The sequence below is a fragment of the Arvicola amphibius genome, chromosome 17 (genome assembly GCF_903992535.2).
Source record: "Arvicola amphibius chromosome 17, mArvAmp1.2, whole genome shotgun sequence".
Lineage (NCBI taxonomy): Eukaryota > Metazoa > Chordata > Mammalia > Rodentia > Cricetidae > Arvicola > Arvicola amphibius.
In genome coordinates this window covers 5,008,033-5,025,282 of record NC_052063.2, presented here as the reverse complement: position 1 = coordinate 5,025,282, position 17,250 = coordinate 5,008,033, and the positions used below count along the sequence as shown (strand labels likewise).

General features: G+C 37.8%; 1 protein-coding gene across 3 annotated transcripts in view; it reads left to right on the top strand.

Moving 5' to 3' along the window:
* The window catches only part of Chpt1 (choline phosphotransferase 1), a 31,740-nt gene that overhangs the window by 13,951 nt on the left and 539 nt on the right, over positions 1-17,250 (top strand). Inside the window, exons 2-9 of one of the 3 annotated variants that reach the window (XM_038314516.2) lie at positions 223-370; positions 1,908-2,049; positions 6,799-6,883; positions 8,183-8,314; positions 12,174-12,332; positions 12,702-12,827; positions 15,384-15,494; positions 16,868-16,940. In XM_038314516.2, coding sequence (XP_038170444.1) covers positions 223-370; positions 1,908-2,049; positions 6,799-6,883; positions 8,183-8,314; positions 12,174-12,332; positions 12,702-12,827; positions 15,384-15,494; positions 16,868-16,915 — 951 coding nt within the window. In that variant the 3' untranslated portion in view covers positions 16,916-16,940. Of the gene's footprint in view, positions 1-222; positions 371-1,907; positions 2,050-6,798; positions 6,884-8,182; positions 8,315-12,173; positions 12,333-12,701; positions 12,828-15,383; positions 15,589-16,867; positions 16,941-17,250 lie in introns of all 3 variants that reach the window. The other 2 variants (XR_005283637.2, XM_038314517.1) reach the window with 2 other exon arrangements.

Genomic DNA, 17,250 nt, shown 5'->3' with positions numbered 1-17,250 from the left:
TGATCTTATTCATGAGTGGACACAGACTGGTCTGCAGTTTGCCTTGAAGGTCTTTCTTAGAGCACAGATTTCCTGAAGAATCCAGACACATGCAGCCTATGAGTATGGGGATATTAGAAAAGCGTGGACTAGCAATGTAGTTTAGAGTTGAAGCTGCCCAGCCACTTCATGTTTTCACACAGAAGCGGGCTTGTCACTTATGTGTGTTTGTATTTCCTGTAGGCACCATACTGGACATACTTCTTATGTGCCCTGGGACTCTTCATCTACCAGTCACTGGATGCCATTGACGGGAAGCAAGCCAGAAGGACAAACTCTTGTTCTCCTCTAGGGGAGCTGTTTGATCATGGCTGTGACTCTCTCTCCACAGGTAAGTTAGTAGAGTTTTGCTTTTTCTTTCAGTGATTTGCCCTTCAATGACAACAGAAACATTGCAGTGATCTGAGCTATTTGCATCCTCATTTTTTTTTCCTGAGGTCTATATTTGGGAGCAGTTTTGCCTAGTGTGTTTTAATAGGATGTTCAAAGCTCATTTTGTGCTAAAATGATCTTGTGAGGTTTCCAGCTCACCCCTATGCACAGAGCCTCCTCCCACTCTCCTGGGGTCGAAGACTAAAACCCTCCTTTCTCTTAGTATGCAGGGCGACAGCCCAGTGTCTGCTGCAGGTAGTTGTGGAGAATGGATGGCAATGGCTGGCGTCTTCAGTGTCTGATGCAATTCCAGAGCTCGTCCCCAAGCCTGGCGAGGACCAAGGGACCCTGAAATGCCCCTTGTTTCCATGTGATTCCATCTCCATGTCGTAGTCTTTCAGATTTCCTGTTTGTGTCGTAAATCTGCTGCTGTGACGTGTCCTGTGACATGTCCTGTGACGTGCCTCAGAGAGACAGGACATGTAAGGGACCCTCTCTGGGAAAGTAACATCCCATTCCTTGAATATCCTCTTTGTTCTCCTTAATTCAGGAATAATCCTTCCCTCCCCCATAAAAGGTTGCCTACAAAATGAACCTTCTAAGATCCCGGGAATGCATCTTCCTAAGCACCTACCCTTGGATGAGTTTTACTGTGGTTTGTTTTGATCCTGAGGGTTGAAAATGGGGTCTCCTGCTTGCTAGACAAGTGGTCTCCTCTGAGCTACATCCCCAGGTTCTTTACTCTTTGTTTTGACACAAGGTCTAACTCAGTTATGCTAGTCTTGAACTACTGTCGCTTTCTTAAGCAGTTCTGTCCCATGTATGTAAATCTATGAAGACAAACAACTCAACTTTGCATCATAGAAGTTTTCATTGTTTGAAGTGTATTGTATTTTAATGCCAGTGTCCCTTAAACAGGATTTCTAAACAGGATAACTCAGTATTTCGTGTCTTAGTCAGGGTTTTGTTTGCTGTGCAGAGATACTGTGACCACAGCAACTCTTATAAAGGAAAACACTTCATTGAGGCTGGCTTAAAGTTTCAGAGGTTTAGTCCAGTATCATGCAGGCTGGCATGGTGTTGAAGAAGGAACTAAGAGTGGAGAAGGAGCTAGATCTTGAGCGGGAGGCAGCAGGAAGTGGTCTGGAACACTGGGTGTGGCTTGAGCATGTATGAGGCCTCAAGCCAACCTCCATAGTGACACTTCCAATAAGGCCACAGCTACTCTAACAAAGGTACACCCTCTAGTAGTGCCACTTTCTTTGGGGGCCATTTTCTTTTAAACCAACACACTGGTTTTATTTATTTATTTTGGTTTCTCAAGACAGGGTTTCTCTTGTGTATCCCTAGCTGTCCTGGAACTCCTCTATAAACCAGGCTGGCCGTGAATTTACAGAGATCCACCTGCCTCTGCCTCCTGAGTGCTGAGATTAAAGGTGTGCACCACAGCTCCAGGTGGCTTGGTTTTATTTCTGTGTATACATGTTGTTTTTCAGTATTTATGGCCATTGGCGCTGCGGTTGCTGTTCGCCTGGGGACACACCCTGACTTGTTGTTCTTCTGCTCCTTTATCGGGATGTTTCTGTTTTACTGCGCTCACTGGCAGACCTACGTCTCAGGAGTCTTGAGATTTGGAAGGTAAGCATTTTCTTAAGTTCCACATTTAAAGTACAACTGAATTCTTTTGTATAATCTATAATAGCACCTGACTATTGGAGTGTCCATCAGCGCAGTGCCTAGAGCTGCTCTGTTATCCCGCCTGCTGTAGTTACATTACTTGACAACATTTTTCTTCTTCTTTCTCAGATTTACTAGTTCAAGGTCAGGATAGAATAAAATAAGTACCCAAACAGTGTATAGTACCTAAACACTATTTACTCATAAAATAATGATGTTGAAGTGAAGAATAGTTTTGTTATTGTTGAATTTAAGGAATTTAAAACAAAACAAAAAAATTCCTTAGGTAGGGTTTTATGGATAACCCTGACTAGCCTGAAATTCACTATGTAGGCCAGGTTGGCCTCACACAGAGATCCAATTTTCTCTATCTACTAAGTGCTGGGATTAAAGGATGTGCATCATGTCCAGATGAAGGTGATTTTTTTGGGGTCAAATTATCATGTATCCTGATAGAGGGACCCCCTCAACAACAGTCACCAGCAACAGATGATTTGGAGACTAAGCTGTGGGAGACGGGTGAGCTCACATGAGAACACCCTACACCCTCTAGATGCTAGAGCTGCACGTTGCCTGCTATGTACGCCTTGGGAGGCTTCTCTTCAGACATCAGAGAAGAATGCAGGCGCACACACAGATGCCCAGTTTCTCCTGCTGTTGCCTCCTGATTCAGATGTAAAACAACTCTTTCTCTAGCACCACGTTTGCCTGCATGGTGCCATGTCCTACCATTATAATGGATTAAAACTCTGAACCTGTGAGCCAGCCGCAGTACAATGTTTTCTTTTGTAAGAGTTGCTGTGGTCATGGTGTCTCTTCACCTGAACATGCTGCTTGTTGGCTGAATGTGAATTTTAGATTAGGAAAGCAGTTGAATGCTTCAATGGTGCTTATAGGCTATACTAGTAGGAGCAGGGAAGACCATGGTGCTGAGAATAATATAGATTATAACGGCCTGGCCAGAGAGGTTTCAGAGAAGCATATTAGTAAGAGGCCTGGAGATTATTCTTGTGGTGTTTTGGTGAAAAATGTAGTTTCTTTCTGCCATGAGGCTAAATTGAAGAGTTTGGGAATTAATGGCATTGGCAGATATTTCAAAACAGCATAGTATTGATTGTGTTGCTTGGTTATTAGTGGCTATTCTTTGCAAATCTATAACAAAAAGGAGCAAACTTAGCAAGGAAAAATATAAAGTGTACAGTTTGAGGAGAAAAGGGTCACCAGGAAGTACAATAGAGCTAAGTCCAGTGCTCAAGGAGATGAAAAGTCTGACGCTAAATGGAATGAAGGGATCGGTGACTTCAGGACAAGACCTCGCCCAGCTAAGTTTCCAATTTGTGAAGAGAAATTAAAGAAAATCTTAGGGGCAGGCATGGTGGCACAAGCCTTAATCCCAGCACCAGGAAGGCAGAGATAGGCAGATCTCTGAGTTCAAAGCTAGTCTGGTCTACTGATCCAGTTTCACGACAGCCAAAGGGATTATAGAATCTCTATGACTAAGGAAAGCTGCTGAGACCAGGTGATTGGTAGGGGTACTTCTGTGTGGAGGCTCAGAGAGGTCTTTATGTGAATCCATAAAGATGAAGTGAGACCTGTTGTGTTGGAGACCCCAAGATGTTGAAGATGCTAGAGTTGTAAGGTACATGCCAAGGAGAGCTGCTAATAGGGTGTGGAGCCACACGAGAGAGAGAATTACATTTCAGTCAATAAAGCTGAAAGGAGGTGGGGATCTGAAGAGCATTTTGACATCAGACATGAAGATGCAGAATTTGGAGTTTGCCCAGATTGTTTTAGGTCTTGCTTTGGCCCAGTATTTCTGCTTGTTCCTTTCCTCCTTTGTGGAATGGTACTATATATCCTGTACCGTTATAGTTTTGGAAGTATGTGATCTGCGTTTTGATTTTAATATTACAGGGGATTACAGACAAGAGATTGTCATGAATCTCTAATGATACTGTGAACTCTGGACTTCTAAACAGTGTTGAGACTGTTATAGACCATGGCAGCTTTTGAAGTCGGACTGAATGCATTTTTGCATTATGACGGCTATGAACCTGTTGGGGTCAGGGAGTGGATGGTGGTGGTTTGAATAAGAATGGGCCTCATAGGCTTATAGATTTGAATGCTTGGTCACCAGGGAATAGCAGTTTGAAGGGATTAGGAGGTGGTGTGGCCTCTTTGGAGGAAGTGTGTCACTGGGGGTGGGCTTTAGGATTTCAGATGCTCAGGCCAGGCCCAGTGTTACTCTTGCTGCTGCCAGCCAGCTGGGATGTAAAGCTCTTAACTGATTCTCTCTCCAGCACCAAGTCTGCCCATACAACCCTCATGCTTTCTGCTATGACCGTAATGGACTAAACCTCTGAATCTGTAAGGCAGCCCCAACTGCATGTTTTCCTTTAAAGACTTGCTGTGACATGGTATCTCTTTACAGCGATAGAAAATTGACTAAGACAACTGAAAATTCTTTCACAATCCTAAGCCAAGCTTTATCTAATACCCTTTTGAGAAACTCTTGTCAGCAACTCACACAGAAATGTTTGAAGCCATACATTCCAACACAACACAGTCGCTGCTTTGATACTTGCATACTGACGAATCATTAGAGTGTAGCCAGGCAATGGTGGTGCACGCCTTTAATCCCAGCACTCGGGAGGCAGAGGCAGGCGGATCTCTGTGAGTTCAAGACCAGCCTGGTCTACAAGAGCTAGTTCCAGGACAGGCTCCAAAGCCACAGAGAAACCCTGTCTCGAAAAACAAAAAACAAAACAAAACAAACAAAAAAAAACCCTACTGTGTAGTGATACTCTACCTGGGAATCAGAGAGTAAAACAGTCCCACAGGTTGATGGCCTTACAGACCAGACAGTGGTGACACATACCTTTAATCCCAGTAGCCACACTAGTTGCCATAGAAACCAGGCAGTAGTGGTGCACACATTTAATCCCATCCCTACAGAGGAATATAAGATGGGAGGAGACAGCTCTCACACACAGTCTCATTCTGGAGGCAGGATCGCCATTTTAGACTGAGGTCAAGTTAAGAGCCATTGGCTGGCTGCTTTGCTTTTCTTCAGGTTGAACCCCAATTTCTGTTTCTGGATTTTTACTAATCATGATAGAACTGTGTTTCTATAAATCAGGGATCTTCATATGTGCAATAAAATGTAGTATAATTTATGATGCAAAACAAGCAAGATCATTACTTAAAAATTGAATCATTGAGTAACTGAAAGTCACTTGGGATGCAGTTCAGTGCCCAGAATATGTAAGGACCTGGACTCAGTGCCTCACACTGGGAAAAATCCATTTGTTAAACAATTTTAGTGAATAACGGGGCCATAGGCTGACTATAGGACGTTAAACAGCACATCTGGAAGAGAGGGAGAAGGTACAGGTGTAGACTCAATTTTCAGCCTGCAAACTTCTTCATGAGAGCAGAGAAAGTTGTTTCCTGATCTCCATGGCACACACATACAAGCATCCAACTATACTGCACTACCACACACAAAATAACTGGCTTAAAAAATATATTAAAAAAGTGAACACTAATCATTAAGAAGAGGAGGAGGAAGAAGGAGAAAAGGGGAAAGAGGAGGAAGTGGAGGAGGAAGAATAATTTGCCTTAGGACTGGGGAAGTGGTTCAGTGGGTAAAGCACTTGTTTTACAAGCATGAGAACCTGAGTTCAAATCCCCAGGTCCCACATAAAGCCAGGTGCAACAGCAGTTGTCATCACAGTGCTTGTTGGATTCCCCTCTGTATGCTATGAATATGTTTTATTACCATTGGTTAATAAAAGAAGCAGCTTTGGCCTGTGACGGGGCAGAATATAGCTAGGTGAGAAAACTAAACTGAATGCAGGGAGAAAGAAGGCAGAATCAGGCAGGTGCCTTGTAGCCGCCCAAGAAGCAAGATGCGAAGTAACAAACTACAAGCTTAGTGGTAAGATATAAAATAGAAATGGGTTAATTTAAGATGTAAGGGCTGGCTAGGAATATGCCTGAACCGTTAGCCCCAACGATGTTGTAATTAATAAGTTTTTATATGATTATTTGGTTCTGGGTGTTCAGGAAATGAGAGCACAATCTCTTTTTGCATTGCTTCCATGGCTAGATGGGAGGTGAAGACAGGAGGAACCCCCCCCCCCCAACACACACACACACACAGAAACTTGCATGCTCGTTAGCCTGGCATGTGCAGCAGCAGATGACAGACTGGTTGCAAACAAGCTGCATGGTGAGGCCCAGCAGCTAAGGTTGTCCTGTGACCTCCACATGCACCTGCACTCACAAGTCATACTCAGCAATAATAATTTTCCTTAAGTCAAATCATTTATATATTATTATGAGTGTTATGTTATTTTTAAGAATAACACTTTTTTAAAAAATTCAAACCACAGAATTACACGAAGTAGAAACTATGTTTCTATAGTTTGGGTTACTTCTTGCAACCTGATACATGTTACATAGTAACTTCTCTCTGCCTATACTGTATTTACCTGTGTGAGAACAAATGTGGTTCTGTTCTATCTACCTAGCACAGTCAGCTGCTGCAGAATCCAATGCTGGACATAAAAGTTAAAAATCAACCAGGTTTGTATGATTTATTTGCATCTGTGCCATAGAGTATGTGATAACTCACCTCCATGTTCAAAAACTTTATGTGCAAACTTAAAAACTTAAACTTACCTGCTCTTTGTTCTTCCTCTGTAGAGTGGATGTAACTGAGATTCAGGTAGCTTTAGTGATCATCTTTATATTGTCTACATTTGGAGGAGCAACAATGTGGGACTATACGGTAAATCTAAATATTTAAATTTACATACAAGTGCTTTTTATGTACATAGGAAGATAGTAGATTGTTGCCTGTCCTTAGAAATTCTGGGAGTTATCGTTAATTTATTCTCTTTTGTAAGCTTTTTGTAATAATACTAATATCTTATATACTGTGTTTATGTGACATTTTCTTCTGTAATGAATGTTTTATTGCATAGAAAATGTCCTGGTTTTCCTATTACAAAAAAAAATTCACTGAAATTATCTTTTCCAGGGCAAAATTTATCACATAAAACATATTTTAAAAAGAATTAGTAAGATATGTTTTAAATTTGTCCCTAAATATCCTCTGCTTCCTTGGATATACATCAAACACACACACACACACACACACAGGTTTTAAAAATCGAATCTTAAAAGCAAGTTTCCTGTGGCACTTAGCTATTTGAAGTTTCCAGTTACTTCGTACCTGCGAGCGCAGACAGACTTAGCACACTCTCAGATAGTCAGACTTTTCCCCAGCACGTTCCAATTCCTTCCCATATGAACAGTAGAGTCAAGGATATTCTTCTACTGACCTGGATCCTCTGGATGCTGAAGGTGAACCAAGAAGCAGCTGGGCAATTATAGTCATTAAATCAGGTGTGGTTGTCTTCAGTTTGCAACTGAACCTTAAACTTACTTCATTCAGGGTTTTCGCAACAGCACAGGGAGAACACACACCTTATTCTCACAACGTATGATACTTATGGTTTTCTGCATTTAGTTGTTAGCCTACAGTTTCCATAAATTTTGGTATCATCTCTCAAAGTCTATTTTCAAAATATACTAGCTGTAGCATCTAGCAATTCATTGTTACTGTTTTTAAATCCTTCGCTGCCTTTGGAAGTTGTCTTGAGCAACAGTTGACCAACAGGTAAATATATCGGTGGAGGTTTAATCCTGGATATTAACTGCAGTTTTTTGCATGCACACACGTGGTGGTCATCACTTGTAGAGTGCAGATCGCCATGTCTGCCTTTCCTGTGATACTGCCTTTTAAAAGCTGCTAAATTCCAGTGAACTATCCTTTTTCATGTTGAAGTTGATAAAGACTTATAAAAACTATTCAGTTATGATCCTATACACAAGCTGATCTGATTTGCTGCACTCACTTTTCAGTTAGTAAGCAATGCTAGAAAAGTTCCTGTTCATATTGCAGAAGATGGTTTGATTTTGCGAAAAAGGATAGCCTATTGTACATGACAGTGTCATGCTTCTATTTAATAGAGAGAAAAACTCAGTTTTCCTAGTGATTTGTTTGTCTCCTCCATTCCTAAAGATACCTATTCTAGAACTAAAACTGAAGATCTTTCCAGTTCTTGGAGTAGTGGGTGGTGCAATCTTTTCCTGTTCAAATTATTTCCATGTGATCCTCCATGGCGGTGTTGGCAAGAATGGCTCTACTATCGCAGTAAGACATTTTCATTATTCAGTATTAATATATAATAAAACTCCAGAATGGAGAAAGAAACCAATTATCTTGAAGAATTTGTTTCGGACACACAGCACAAAAAGTTTAGAGTGAAAGCATTTTCTCTCTCAGTGTTTTATTACTGCACACACTACAGGCAGCATCAGTGCCGTTAACTTGCTTTCATTTTGTGCCTCGGTCAGACTAGCAGCAAGGAGAACTGGTTGAATGGTAGGAAAGGTACCAAAGGTTTCAGAGATGGAAGAATATATTACTTACAAATTTTGTTGGAATTTTACTGAAATTTACCTAAAAGAACTACTCTGATTTAGAATTAAATATTTTAACCTCATTTCTTGAGTATATGTGCTTGTCTTTGTGGTCTTTATACTTTTCTTATACTATCATAATTTGTATATTTATTCATAATTGTTTTAAAAAGTTAGTACTTTTGCTGGGTGATTGTGGCGCACGCCTTTAATCCCAGCACTCGGGAGGCAGAGGCAGGTGGGTCTCTGTGAGTTCAAGGCCAGCCTGGTCTACAAGTACAGGCTTCAAAGCTACAGAGAAACCCTGTCTTGAAAAACAAAACAAAACAAAAAACCAGTTCTTTAAAGGAAAGGGAAGACAAACTTTCTGACACTTTTAATGTGATATCTACATTTTTAAAAAGTCTAATAATACCTTCAAGATAGGTGACCATAAGAAGGTAGTATTTATTCAAATGATGCCATTTTAATAACAAAACTATTAAAATGGTTTTTAAGAATTACTTTAAACTATTGTATTCTGTGACTCAAATTTTCTGTCCTTAAAGGGTTTATTTAGAGCAAGGTTTAATTTGTTTGTTTTCTTGAGGCAGGGTCTCTCTATGTAACCCTGGAAGCCCTGAAACTTGCTTTGTAGACAAGACCAACTCACACCACACCCAAATAGAACAAGATTTATTACCAAGAGTAATAAACAGGAGATATGGTATTTTTAGTTACAAAAATTCTCATCTTCCTAAGTCACTTGCAAATTGGCTCTCAAGACACTTTCAAAAGTCTTCGATAATTAATAGATTTTCAAATTTTAATGTATCACTTAATAATTCAAAAGCAAATTATAAAATTCATTTAGATGTGTCAGTTCTGATCTGCTTGTAAAAACTGTCATTTTTTTTGAGGTGTTTTCTCTGCTAGCCTTAGTGTAATACTGGGCTTTAGGTACTTGGAATAAGTGTTGCTTTACCATGGGCAATAAAATAGAACACTATCAGAAACATAATAAATTCCAAAAAGATTAGATTTAGTAAAACTCAATAGCATACAGAGAATATTTTATCAAGAAATAGTTACTAAATGTTTGAAGGATGAATTGAGTTGAAATTCAAGCTAGAAAGTAATTTCTAACTGAAAATGGTGGGTTTTCAACTACAAAACAAACTAGGATCAAGCGAACAAAAATTATACACATACACACAGCTCAAACTGACCTCACACTCCATGCCCGGCTTTCCCAAACATTGGGATTGTTGGATAGCTCAACACTGCACAAGTTCTCTGGTTTAGAAGATTTTTTTTTAAATATTTATTTATTTATTGTGTATACAGTGTTCTGCCTGCATGTATGCCTGCAGGCCAGAAGAGGACACCAGATCTCATTATAGATGGTTGTGAGCCACCATTTGGTTGCTGGGAATTGAACTCAGGACCTCTGGAAGAGCAGCCAGTGCTCTTAACCCCTGAGCCATCTCTCCAGCCCCAAGATTTTTTAAACTGAATTAAATATAACAGCATAATATATAAAAATATAAAGTGCTACTACCTAATATCATTTAGAACAAGGTTTAATTTTTTTAAGACAGGGTCTCTTTGTGTAGTCCTGGTTATAATTTATAGACAATTCTAACTTAAAATATCTAAACTTAAAAGAATTAGGCTGTTTTAATGAACACATTGGTGGTTAATAGATTCAGTAAGTATCAATACTAAATAGATTTCGACATTTTGTTTAGGATAAGAGTGTTGATTCACACCGAAGAAATCTAATGACCTAGGATATATAATTTTATATGAAGGTATTGATGTAGAAAGAAACCAAGGTTAAATTAAACCTTTCCTAATCAATGATTCTGGTATCTTGTAGTTAGTGGGCTATGTTTTAACATTTTTACAAAAATTTATTGATAGTCTTAAGTATGAATGGCCTTTGACTTAGTAAAAGTTGATATAGAAAATCTTATTGCCATTTTTGTTTGTTGTTAAATAATGTATATATAAAGTTTGAATCAGTATCTGGTATACCTTTTTTTATAATGCTAGGGTCTTGAGAAAGTTTGAATTAATCTATATACTATGCTGTACTCTTTAGTTCTCTAGTTCCTTGCAAAGAATAGACCTTCACATCTGGCCCTGCTGGCACATGCCTATAATCTCAGCACTTGAGAGGTGGTAGCAGTAGAATCAAACTCATCCTAAACTACATAATGAATCTGAGGCTAATCTGGGCTACATGACACCATCTTTTAAAAAAAAAAAATTGAAATGGCTACAGTACTCTTTCTCCTGCCAACTCTCTTGAGAGAAGATGACATTGTTAAACTTTCTAGAAGGACAATCTAGAAATCATGCTATCTGTAGTCTGAGGATAGCCTCTCTTCCCCCAGAACATAGAAAGCAAAGGTCACTACTGGTCAGCGGATACTGCAGGAATGGCCCCCTTTGATTGAAGCCCTCCTCCTCCTCCACAGGCATGCCTTGTTAGCTGAAAGATCTTGCTTCCTAAAGCCACATGTATGCTGTCACAGATACCTAGTCCCTAGACTCTGCATACCCCAAAACAGTCACAGCTGCATAATCCATTAGGCCAGAAACTATCACACAAAGAACACTTGAGAAACATGTATTTTATATGAAAAGTTAACATTCTGTGTATCAGCAGCTTTGTGTAAAAATGGCAGTTAAGAGATTATAAACTATCTAAATTGTTCTAAAGAGCCTTGAGGACCTTTGATACTTTATTACAGCAACTTTCAAATGGCTGTTTGGCAGGCAGCTGTGGCAGCCCTGTACCCAAGACTGGGTTTGATTATACCCCAAGAGGGTACATACACTCTGGAGTTACTTTCAGCTGCCGAGGCTTGAACAATTTAAGAATTCTTAATAGTGATTTCAGCAAGGTGTACTTAGGGTTGACTAGTCACAGCATTCAGATTTATGTTGTTTATTCTAGGTGAGCTGAATTTAGACTTCCACATTGTAGTGGGTCACTTTTCCATGAGAGTCTTCATAGACCAGGACTGGAACAGATACATGGGCAAAATAATCAAGAGCCTTTCTAGACTTCTTGTCTCACTTACTAGAAAGAACTCTCAAATTTGACAGGTTTCTTTAGTTATCAGTCCCCTTGGGTCTGGCCCATCACTATCCTCTCTTCCAGGCTCCCACAATTATGATCATGGCTTTGTGGGATCATGGTTTGTCCCGAGAATTGACTGCTCCTCCACGTCACAAAGAATATATTCCAAAAAAATCGTGGTTTTATCTTTACAAAAAATAAAATTAAAATGCCTAGGAGATGTAAAGAAAGTGAAAATACATTCTGACAGTTTTTTGGTGCTTTTCAGCATGTTTTTCATGAAACATTATGGTGTGCTGTTACATATTTTTTTTTCAGTATTCACAGGTCTTTTTTTACTATCGGTCATACTTTATACTGTCTTTTGATGACAAATTTTCAGTTTCGAAGAAATTAGAACAAAATTTCAAAAAAGAATTCTTAGTTTAGAATCCTTATAATAAAACAGAAAATGAAAGTGTTTGCTGTGTAATATGCGTGTTAAAATGTGATTAAGTATTTTGCCTTTATCCCTTAGGGTACCAGTGTCTTGTCACCTGGACTCCACATAGGATTAATTATTATATTGGCAATAATGATCTATAAAAAATCTGCAACAAATGTGTTTGAAAAACACCCTTGCCTTTATACCTTAATGTTCGGATGTGTCTTTGCTAAAGTTGCACAAAAATTGGTGGTAAGAAATTCTTTTATGGTTCACGATATATAAATATTATATATAGTCTCCCACAAAGCTGGAAACAATTTCTTATAAGATGTTGGTTTTCTTTTACAACAAATAGCTGTTTGTGTTCCAGGTAAAACTATGAGTTAATAGTACAGTCAATTCCTTTCTCATTAACAGTCAATTATAATTTTCTGATATCAAGGAACTTAAATATTAGAACTTTTAGTAAGCTATCTGCCCAAGAACTTGAGATGTACATTAAATATTCCTTTGTGAAATTAACTTATCTTAATAGTGAATATTATAAATATGTCCTAAAAATTAGAGCAAAAAAAATTAAAACTTAACAGCAAAATTGTTTTGTTTCCTTTTTTATAGATAGCCCACATGACGAAAAGTGAACTGTATCTTCAAGACACTGTCTTTGTTGGTCCAGGTCTTTTGTTTTTAGACCAATACTTTAATAATTTTATAGATGAATATATTGTTCTATGGATAGCAATGGTAAGTTCTTTTGAGCTTTTATTTTTGTAAAACATCAGCTCACAATTTCAGGGGGATCATAAATAGTCTGTGTAGTCAAATGTTTCTGCATATTTAAATTTAATTTACTTTTAATCTATGAATCATATTATGTGTAGAAGTGATTGGCATATCACAGAGGTCAGGCTTCCAACAACCTATATCATGGAAATACAGCTGTGTACCTAAAGATAACTCTTTTCTCTTCCCCCAAATCAAAACAGGTATTTAAAAAAACATTCCACTTTGCCTAAGACTTTCCAACTTTCCTTAAGCTAATAAAGTTATTCCGGGCTAGTATCTGGTAACAAGCCAATTGGATGGGGTTGGCATTAGCACTTCCTACACCCCAAACTGCCACTTAACTGTTGGAGAAGCAGAACTAATAGTACCCTGTCTCAGGGTAAGATTTGAAGGCTAGCTTCTGTGCAAGGTAAGCAACTTAAATATGGCCCTTGATGACAATATATTTATTAATGACTTGGTCACAAGACTCATCTCCTTGATTATACCCTGATTAAGAAAGGAATGTACAGGGCTGGAGCACTGGCTACTCTTCCAGAGGACCTGAGTTTATTCTACCATGTGTAAGTGGTAGAATAAAACCATCTGTGACTCCAGTGCCATTCGGGCCTCCACTCATGTTGTACCCTTTGGTGCACAGATATTAAGCAGAAAATAACAAAAATTTGTTTAAAAGGAATGTATATAATATATATTTCTTATAATATATAACTAAATTTCTGAGGAAAAGTCATTGCTGGGAACACTTCAATCTTACCAAATTGAATAAATGGAACATTAAAATTTTATAATATTGAGATCTTTATGGTTGGTATTGAACTTTATGGTGGTTAAAAATAGTTATACTCTATTTTTTCCCATTTATGGCCCTCACTGGTTTTATCAAATTGCTAGTAATACATATATATATATATGTATTATATATATATGTATTATATATATATTATGCATATATACATATATATATGTATAGAGCCTGCAGCAAATCTTTTGCTAATTCACATCATCATCTTGTTGCTAGACTTAGGTATTTTTTTAAAAAGTCTTCTATTTCCTAGTAGTGTTAATGTTTTATTTCTGGTGAATAGTGAGTGCTTTTAAGCAATATTCTGGAAAGTCTTTGATAACTAATTTCTTTTTAATTTGCTCTATTTTTATGACTCCAAAACAACCCATTTAAGAAATATCAAATTTATAGCTGCAAAATAAGCCAAATAGGAAATTATTAAAGATACCTTGAAAACTTGATGCAAGTATTTTCTAAAATACCTTCTGAGAATTCTATACATGCAATATCAAGTATTTTGATTATATTCACCAATATCTCTTTCCCTAACTCTTCCCAGGTCCATCCTCTCTAACACCTGTCCTAACTTCATGCCCTTTCCAAAAATAACCCAATGAGTCCAATTGGTACTTTCCATAAACTCTTGGGTGTGAGGGCTAAGCTTAAATGAGCTTTCCCTCACCTACCAACCTTTATACGTCAAAAGCTCCTTAGTTAGGATGAGAGCCCGTGTCATGATGAAATGGTTGAATGGCTTCATCTTATGTAGACAACCACATAAATGCTGTGAGCTCATGATTCTGTCATGTCCAAAAGACAGTTTTGTCCCAGTCCTCCTTGGCCTCTGGCTCTCAGTCTTTCCATACACACATGCTTCCACAATGTTCCCTGAGCCCTAGGAAAGGGGTTGTAACATTGATGTTTTGTTTGTGGCTGAGTCCTCCACAATGTTAGACTTTTTAAACTCTCAAACTTCTAGAGGAGGGATATGGCTCAGGTAACATAAGCTTTGGGCATGTGTGACCTTGAGATCACTTGACTATCCTGCAAAAGACTCTTATGTATAATCCCCAGAACCTCCCCCCGAAAGGTGGGGGGGGGGGATCAAAATTAAGCTTTTTTTTTTTTTTGGACAGGGTTTCTCTGTAGACCAAGATGGCCTTGAACTCAGAGATCCACCTGCCTCTGCCTCCAAGTGCTGGTATCAAAAGTGAGCGCTCACACCACCTGGCTAAAGCACCTATTTTAAAATAACAATTGGCCTGATTTACACCTATGATAGAGAAGTCTAGTGAACTGAGAATATCATTTTTTTTCTTTAAAAGCACTATGTGAAAGACAATCCAGACACACAAAACATGGGTCAACAGAACATCAATGGTCTATAGTATCGCTAGGGCAAGGCTTTCAGAGATATAAAGAACATGATAGAATTTTCCAAGTAAATAAAAAGGAACCTTTCCTATGGGTGAGAATTTCATTCCTAAAAGCTTTTTCTGGGCTTTATTTTAAAAAGAATATTTATTTATATTTATAAGTAAATATACAGTATTCTGTCTGCATGTATGCCTGTAGGACAGAAGAGGACACCAGATCTCATTAGATAATTGATGAATCACCATGTGGTACAGGGAATTGAAGTCAGGAGTTGTGGCTGCTGATAGAAAAATTGTAGTCTTAGAAAAGATGGACCATAACCCATTTTATATTTTTTTTTGCTCCCAAAGGTCATTTCTTCATTTGATATGATGATATACTTTAGTTCTTTGTGCCTGCAAATTTCAAGACACCTTCATCTAAGTATCTTCAAGACTTCATGTCAACAAGCACCTGAACAGGTTCACAAGCATATTGACTGACTAGTAGCCCAAGGAAAAGAGGAGAAGCAGTTAGGGGAACCTATGTTTGAAGGAAACCCCCCCTATACAGGAGGCTAGTATATTATCTATAAGGTTATGTTAAATGTAAAAACTATATTGTAGCTTCCATTATGTCTGTTAGTAACGAATCCCTCTTGTCATTAACATATTTTATCATAGATGTCAGTATAATGTATGAATTAGAAACAAAAAGTTTGAATACTAAGACAATAAGAAATTAAACCCCAGTAATTCTAAATAACACTGTCTACAAAATACCTATCAGACTCGGGGTTTTACCAAAGGGTTACACAACTATTCAGAACTTAAAAGAACTTCTAGCCGCCTTGGCAGTGGTATCTGATTGATAAAACTTGTTATATACTTGGTATTCTGAGCTCACTTTACAAGTGATACACGGAGAAATATTTTGCCATAATAGCCATTGATCAAGAGATATGCTAATTATAGAAAGGTACACTTTAGTGTACTATCTAGAATTTAAAACAATGGTTATAGGAATTTTGTTGTAATTTGTACTTTAAAAAGGAATCTGTTGTACCAATTCAGCATGGATGTGAATCTTTTGAGGGTAACCTTGTATACCTTAGTAGTCCAAGTAAAAAATTTTACTTCCATGAAAAAATTCTCCAAAGGAAGACAAAAAGTAGCTAAAATATTGACAGGAAAGGAAATTAGGAACTTAGAAAAAACTGGTAAGAAGGGGGGAAAACAAGTGTCAGTTTCTCAACACTAAGTACATAAGGTACTAATAATCTTTTATTCTCAGCTGAAATAATACTTATGCCATATGATGAAATAATCAGACAAACGTACTTTTAAGTATTCAAACAAGGATTTTTTAAAAGGACTTTTAAAGAGTGTATATTTCTCAAAAGGTTAAAGTATGTGAATACAGAGAAATCCCTCTGAGGTACGTACTTTACCTAACTCCTAGTAAACTTCTGAAAAAAGTTTGAATGATACTTAAGGTTCATATTCCATGTTGTAGACATAGCCAAGTGGAAGAGTGAATGCTTATAATGGATGAGGCCCTGGCCTGATCTACCAATAACACCCCACCCAAAAGGATTTATAATTAATTGAACTGTCCTTTTAATGCTAGAAGGATAATGACAATTTTATAAAGACTTGTTTAAAATCTTCAAAGGGTGAGTTTAGAACAAAATTCAATAGATTGTTGCTTTCCTTCAGATGGGTATGTTTTGTTCTAAATGATTCATTGAAGGCAGTTTCAGCAAAACTAGTAATTTTAACTGATTTCAAAGAAATGTTGAAGCTCAACTCTTAAATTTCTCTGTATAAATGCCTATTTTAAAAATTGAATACAGTTCGACTTTGGGAATCAATGTGAAATCAAGTTTCAGTATATTTACTGATTGCTACAATGGAAAAGGCATCAAGGTAATTCCTATTTGAAGACAGATATAACTTTAGCTGTGTTTGTGATTCTTAATCATTACTAAAAGACACATGCCAGCCCAATTAAATGGTATCTTGATGACCTTGCAGAAATATTTATAAATCTAATGATTAAAACTAATGCTTATATTTCAAGTATATTAATGATTTTAGCATTTTTAAATTTATTCCAACCACACTAAAAGTTCTCCTAATAAACTGTATAGCAGATTCTCTTTAAAGAATTGGTGATCTACTGTTTCTAAAGATGAACACACAGAACAGATTCTGTGGTTTTTTTTCCTTAAAGGAG